The 7,517-nt window shown below is 36.8% G+C and overlaps 1 protein-coding gene across 1 annotated transcript in view; it reads left to right on the top strand.

Moving 5' to 3' along the window:
• The window catches only part of PDS5A (PDS5 cohesin associated factor A), a 118,389-nt gene that overhangs the window by 101,129 nt on the left and 9,743 nt on the right, over nt 1-7,517 (top strand). Inside the window, exons 25-28 of the mRNA XM_023507417.1 lie at nt 1,860-1,992; nt 2,771-2,890; nt 5,466-5,528; nt 6,222-6,412. Coding sequence (XP_023363185.1) covers nt 1,860-1,992; nt 2,771-2,890; nt 5,466-5,528; nt 6,222-6,412 — 507 coding nt within the window. The remainder of the gene's footprint in view (nt 1-1,859; nt 1,993-2,770; nt 2,891-5,465; nt 5,529-6,221; nt 6,413-7,517) is intronic.

Below are 7,517 nucleotides of genomic sequence, written 5' to 3'. Positions count from 1 at the left end.
CTGTGAGGCCACAGCACTCTACCCAGGGGGACAACTTGAGGCTCTGTCTCGAAAATAAAAGAAAAACAAAGATAGAAGAATAACTGGAATCAGCGTTGGGGACAAAAGGGGGTGAATCCACTCTCCAGCGGAATGAGGATCTATAACTTCAGGAGGGTGCAAAGCAAATATTGTTGGTAAGGGGAGGCTTAATTTCAGTTATAGCAAACAGGTGATGGCCATTCCTTAAAGTTTGTTTTCTGTGGAAAGCAAGAGAGATTCGTGGAAAGACTTGGGAATGAGAGGAGTTAGCTTTGTTGGATAAGACAAGAAGCAGCACAGCATTATGGGAATCTGTACTATGTAGGGTTTATAAACATTAGTGATTGTTCCTTGGACACTGTTCAAGATAGAAGCGGGAAACAATGGCCCCAAAATTTCAACTTAGTCCAATGTCACAAAAAATGTAATCTTAACATCTGTATTTTAAGTACTAAGATTTATTGAACCAATCTCTTACTATTAATGGTAGCACATACATAGTCTTAGCACATTTGCATAAAGTTAACCTTGAATTGACATTCTTTTCACAGGTTAGCATGCTTTTATCATTGCTTTAAGTATTCTGCATTATGTCAGAGCACATTTAAGTATTTTACATATTTATTTAAAACCTTGCTTCAAATTTTTCAAAGAAATGAGTCTCGTACTGAGATGCAATGAGAAAGCACCCTCACCTTGTCCCCTAAAACTGAGAGTAATTCTAATCCTATAGTTGTGTAAAGAGAACAAATGAATCTTCAAGTTAATAGAAGTTCAGTAGAATTCTGAATCCAACAAATTATTAACATGTTTTTGGTGTTTACATAAACAAAATCCTTCAAATTTAAGGCCATCTCAGTTGCTCATGCCTATAAATTCTAGCACTCCGGGAGGCTGGGGAGTGGGTGGATTGCCTGAGCTCAGGCATTTAAGACTGAGCAAGAGGGAGACCTGGTCTCTAAAAAATAGTCAGGTATTGTGGCGGATCCTTATAGTCTTAGCTTACTTGGGAGGCTGAGCAGGAGGAGTATTACTTAAGCTCAAGAGTTGAGGTTGCTGTGAGCTAGGATCCCACCAAAAAAAAATCCCTCAAACTTAGAGAATGCATGGGCCCAATGTTGTTACAATCATCTAGCACATAGATTCTCAGATAATTATTATATTTATTTTGTATTTTTTCATTAAAAGCATAAAATCACACCTGGTTTTAACCCTATTTCCTTTTTTTTATACCTTTGGTCACTTAAGCCTCTGGGGAAAAAAAAATTTTTTTTGTTGTTGTTGCTTTTTTGCTTTTGTTTGAGATAGTCTCACTTTGTCACCCTCCATAGAGTGCAAGTGAGTGTAATGTTCATCCAGATTTGGTTCACTTTTACTTATTCAAGCTACCACTTCAGAAACTTAATATGTTAAATGGCTATACAGTGACAAGTGGAAAAACGGCAAAACTGGTTTGAGATGTGACTGCTTAGCTGAGTGGCTGATTACACATCAGCCTCGTGATACATGCAATTCAGATTGTATCTCAGCAGAACTCTGTACCAAGCATAGAGCTTTTCTGTAGCTTACAAATAGGCAGAAAGCTGAGATGCTGGTGTATGTCAGTTTGCTTATTATTGCTGAGTGCTAAGACATCAAATCATCTAAACTTCTATGGAATCCTATAGAAGAGTCGGTCATTATGTGCTTCATGAAACTGTCAGAATTTCTGATCTTAAACTACGTTTCCATTTTTAATATATTTTTTAATTTAATTTTCATTTGAATTGAATATTATTAATAGGATTAATAAGTTTCTATTAGTAATTAATGTTGTCTCTAACATGTTTACCATTTAGGTGCCTGTGGTTCATGCTTGAAGTTTTAATGACAAAGAATGAAAATAATAGCCATGCCTTTATGAAGAAAATGGCAGAGAATATAAAATTAACCAGGGATGCCCAGTCTCCAGATGAGTCAAAGGCAAACGAAGTAAGTTGAGTGTTAGGCCAATGGGTGCTGATAAAACCATGTCATCCCACTTGTCTTTCCTGACCATTTTGTAAGCATTTAAATTTCAGAATGTTTAAAGAAATATATTTATACTCAGTCGTTATTGCATTTCAAGTGAATGTCATTTCAGTGATCATTAATACTATGAAAAACACATTAAAACTTCGTATAGGCAGTACCTATAGCTCAGTGGGTAGGGCTCCAGCCACATACACCAAGGCTGGCATGTTCGAACCCAGCTCAGGCCTGCTGAATAACAATGACAACTGCAACCAAAAAACAGTTGGGCGTTGTGGCAGGTACCTATAGTTCTAGCTACTTGGGAGGCTGAGGCAAGAGAATCGCTTAAGCCCAAGAGTTTGAGGTTGCTGTGACCTGTGACGCCATGGCACTCTACCAAGGGTGACGTAATCAGACTCTGTCTCCCCCCAAAAAAAATTCTGCAAAATAGGAGGTAAGAATAAAATGTACAACTGTGATATCTTAGGTACTTCTTAATAAGAAGTAGATAATCTTTTTGTGTGCTTTCTTTAGTTTATGTTTAAAGCATACTTAGCATTGATGTTAAAATAGAGGGTTTTTGTTCTTGACCAAGAGACTACATATCAGTGATGAACACAAATATGAAATGTTCAAGGAATAACTAAGAACCACATATCCTGGTTTTATTTAAGTCTAATTTATACATTTGCTGGAATTGATAGTTGTGACTATTTTTCATTACTGAAAAATATGATCTTTCTTTTTTTCTTCCTAGAAACTTTATACAGTATGTGATGTGGCTCTGTGTGTTATAAATAGTAAAAGTGCTTTATGCAATGCAGATTCACCAAAAGACCCAGTCCTCCCAATGAAATTTTTTACACAACCTGAAAAGGTAATTTCTTTTCCTCATTTTTCTCCCACATTTAACTGATTTAAATTTCAATTACTGTCAACCCTAGTGGCTAGTATTGGATTGTTTTGAATAAAGAATAAATACCTAACTGTGGCTTTTCAGCTGGAGACGCCATCTTCCAGTAATTCTCCAAAATGATAAACACAAAGGGAAAAAGGAAAGGCACTGATAGATGTTCTCTGGCCTTTTAGAAAACATGGAGTATTCCTCAGGCCACATACATGTACATCTACAAGAAAAGTGGTATTGTAGACATTACTTTTGTACTATTCAAAAAGGCATGCCACACAAATGTTACCATGGCAAAACTGGAAGAGCCACAGTGTTACCCAACATGCAGCATGTTGCAGGCATTGTTGTACATAAACAAGGGCAAGATTCTTGCCAAGAGGACTAACGTTCATATCAAGCGTATTAACCACTCTAAGAGCCAAGATAGCTTCCTGAAGCACATGAAGGAAAATGGTCAGAGGAAGAAGGAAGCTGAAGAGCAGTGTACCTGGGTTGAACTAAAGCATCAGCCTGCTCCGCACAGAAAAGCGCTTTGTGAGAACCGATGGAAAGGAGCCTGGGCTGCTGGAACCCATTCCCTATGAATTTGTGGTATAATAGGTATACTGCGTAGCACATACAAGAACAAAGAACCAGTGAAAAGATACATAAGGTGCTGGAATGTATTCCCTGTGAATTCATGACATAATAGGCATGGCATGCTTTGTGACAGCCAGTGGAAAGAAGCCTGAGCTGCTGGAGCTTATTCCTTATGCATTCATGTCATAATCAGTATAAAAAATAAAAGGCTACTATAAAAAAAAAGGAAAAAAGAACTCTGGGCTTATCAAAGAATGGAAGATTGTCTTCCACAGCCTGAATAATATTATTCCCTCTTGAATAGGAGAAAACAAATCAAGCCTGTTATTCGCATGTTCCTTCTGGGAGTTTCTATTATGAAGAGTTGTTTTCAGACTTTAAAATTTCTTTAATCTCATTTTATTAAAATAATAGTGGCTCACACCTGTAATCCTAAGCACCCTGGGAGGCCGAGGCAGGTGTATTGCCTGAGCTCAGGAATTTGAGACCTGTCTGACCCAGAGCAAGACCCCATCTCTAAAAGTAGCCAGGCATTGTGGCAGGCACCTATAGTCCTAGTTACTCAGGAGGCTGAGGCAAGAGAATCACTTAAGCCCAAGAGTTTAAAGTTGCAGTGGTGCCTGTAGCTCAGTGAGTAAGATGCCAGCCCCATATACCGGAAGTGGCAGCCCCAGCCAAAAACTGGGGAAAAAAAAAAGTTTGATGTTGCTGTGAGCTGTGACACCATGTCACTCTAAGGGCAATAAAGTAAGAATCTGTTGCCCCCCCCCAAAAAAAAAAATACACATGGTACATTTATTCTGCTGTCAACAAATTAATTTTGATATGTAAATAAGTCTTCCAGATATCCCAAGCTCAGTATCATTTTCTAGCTAATTGGATTTCTTTTTTCTGAGACAGAGTCTTACTCTGTCACCCAGGCTAAAGTGCCATGGTGTCAGTCTAAGTCACAGCAACCTGGTATTTCTGAGCTCAAGTAAACCTCCTGTCTCAGCCTCCTGAGTAGCTAGGACTATAGCTTGCCCCAATGCCCAGCTAATTTTTACTATTTTTTAGTAGAAAACCTATTACTTAGGCTGGTCTCAAACTCCTAAGCTGAAGTGATCCTCTTGCCTCACCCTCTCAGAGTGCTAGGATTACCTAGCATGAAGTACCACCTCTGGCCTCAGATTTGAACTCTTAAGTTTCACATAGATAAACTTTAAAGAAAGTAATTGTCGTGTTGTGGTGGGCACCTGTTGTCCCAGCTGTTTGGGAGGCTGAGGCAAGAGAATTGCTTAAGCCCAGGGTGTGGAGGTTGCTATGAGCTGTGATACCACAGCACTCTACCATGAGGGTGACATAGTGAGACTCTGTTTCAAAGGAAAAAAAGAAAAAGAAATTGTCTACATTTGCTCTAATTCATTTACTAGCTGGTAAATATCACTTTTCAAAAAACACTAATCACATAATTATATTTTGATGGTATATTTACCTTTATCTTATGATTTGAACCATCAGTCTACTTACAGTTTTAAACAAAATATTTTTAATTAAAGCGAGAGATTTTTCAATATGGGTGATATTCTTCAGATCCTATATGGAGGTCCTTTAACTATATATATAGTGTCTGGTGTGTACATAAGGTACGTATTTGATACTTTGAGAGCCCAAAAGTAGATTTTATGATTCAGTAGAAGAGGTGAGGGTAATTTAATGAATAGAGACTATTTGCACTGAACTATACAAAAAAATAGCTTTATTTAAAATCTGATTTGGAAATTTACCTCTAACATTTGCTGAAGTACTATGTGCCATTGATTTAATTTAAAGATAGATATATTAAATGTGTTTTGATTATTGCATGAATTTATATATATTGGCACCAGTGTAATTATTGTTGTAAAGCACAGAGCTTGAAAGTATTGGGACAATAAAAATAAGCACGTTCACTTTAATTGTTGTAACTTTTTTTATTTAATAGGACTTTTGTAATGACAAAAGTTACATTTCAGAAGAGACAAGAGTACTTCTATTAACAGGAAAGGTACATGTTCTTGATAATTGGAGTTCTTTATTTTATATATGTATTACTTCTGCTGTTTCTATAAAATATTTAAATGTCCTCTAGAATTTATATTTCCTAACTCTCAGGGATCATGTTACAAATTTGTAGTATTGAAAGCAGCTGTTTTCTCAGACTTTTTTCTGCCATAAACCAATCTTCTGAATTGTACTGTGTCTTCTCATCAGTAATGATAAGCTTTAGCTAGGTTATAATCCACAGAGTGGATTTTACTGAGAAGTGGTCTAACAAACTACAAGATATAAATAAAGAGATAATTTCAAAGTACTCATGAGTTATACGGTTTATAGTTTATAAAAGTAATATGCTGACACCGAAAGAAAAAGGAAATTTAATTTTGGGTAAACTGTTACTATATACATTCAGTAGTTTGTTTATAAGATGTTTTATTATGTATCGTATTTTAGCGGCACTTTTTGATCTTTTTAATAAGGGATAATATTGCCTAGTTATTATTAAGTGCACTTTCAATTATATTAAAGTAGCCAAACACAATTTTATAAACTGTCATTTCTAATAAATTTAAAGTTTAACTTTCCAAGGTGACAATCAAGGGTTGCTCTCTTATTTGTTTAAATTTACATGTATTTCGTTTAGTAAGTTATAAAATAACATGTATGTGTGATTTTTTTTTTTTTTTTTTTTTTTTTTTAGCCAAAGCCTGCTGGAGTACTAGGTGCTGTCAACAAGCCTTTATCAGCAACAGGGAGGAAGCCCTATGTTAGAAGCACCGGCCCTGAGACAGGAAGCAGTGTTAATGTAAACTCAGAGCTGAACCCTCCCACTGGAAATCCATCAAGGCAATTTTTCCTACAGTTGTTCTTGTTACTAGCCATCACTACTGGGTTCATCTTTTAATATATTCTGTGTTTTGTTATAAAATAACACTGATAAATTTTTAGTATTTTTATAATAATGAAAATCAAGCGTGGACTATTCATTTTGAAGCTGCGTGGCGTTCTGAGCATGTAGAAAAGTTAACAGAAAATATGAGGATTTGTGGTATATTATAACTAATTAACATGGAAGTTTTTTTTTTAATTTTTTTTTTGGGGACAAGAGTCTCACGATGTTGCCCTTGGTTGAGTGCCCTGGCATGACAGCAACCTCCAACTCTTTGGCTTAAGTGATTGATTTTCTTGCCTCAGCCTCCCAAGTAGCTGGTATAGGTACCCCCCATAACGCCCAGCTATTGTTTTGTTGTTGTTGCAGTTGTCATTGTTGTTTAGCTGACCGGGCCAGGTTCCAACCTGCCAGCCTTGGTATATGTGGCTGGCGCCATAACCACTGTGCTACTGGAGCTGAGTCCTACTTTTTAATTTTTAACTCAAACAGTATAGGATGAGTTAAAAAACATTGTTCTAACATTTTCCACTTATAAAAATATTCCATGTTTCTATTAACCTATCAAGTGTTTACTGCATTAGCCACTGTGTAAGAATTCCCACTTGAGGGCGGCCGGCGCTTGTCGCTCAGTTAGTGGGGCACCGGCCCTATGTGCGAAGGGTAACAGGTTTGAACCTGGCCCCAGCACAAGTGCAACAACAACAACAAAAAATAGCCAGGTATTGTGGTGGGCACCGGTAGTCCCAGCTACTCGGGAGGATGAGGCAAGAGAATCACCTAAGCCCAAGAGCTGGAGGTTGCTGTGAGACACCAGGGCACTCTACCGAGAGGGACAAAATAAGATTCTGTCTTTTAAAAAAAAAAAAAATAGAATTCCCACTTGACTCCTTACTCTTTCTTCTTTTATATAAACATAACTTTTTATCAGTATATAATAAGTATACCTATTTAGAGGGTACATGTGATATTTTGATATGTGTGTACAATGTGTAGTGATCAAATCAGTTTAACTGGGGTCCATCACTTCTGACTCTTATTATTCTGACTCTACTCTTATCAACACTAAATACAGATTTAATTTTAATTTTTTTTTTTTTTTTTTTT

This window comes from Otolemur garnettii, unplaced genomic scaffold (assembly GCF_000181295.1).
Source record: "Otolemur garnettii isolate 467f Iridium unplaced genomic scaffold, OtoGar3 scaffold00181, whole genome shotgun sequence".
In the NCBI taxonomy this organism is placed as follows: domain Eukaryota; kingdom Metazoa; phylum Chordata; class Mammalia; order Primates; family Galagidae; genus Otolemur; species Otolemur garnettii.
This window is presented reverse-complemented; position numbering and strand designations above follow the sequence as displayed.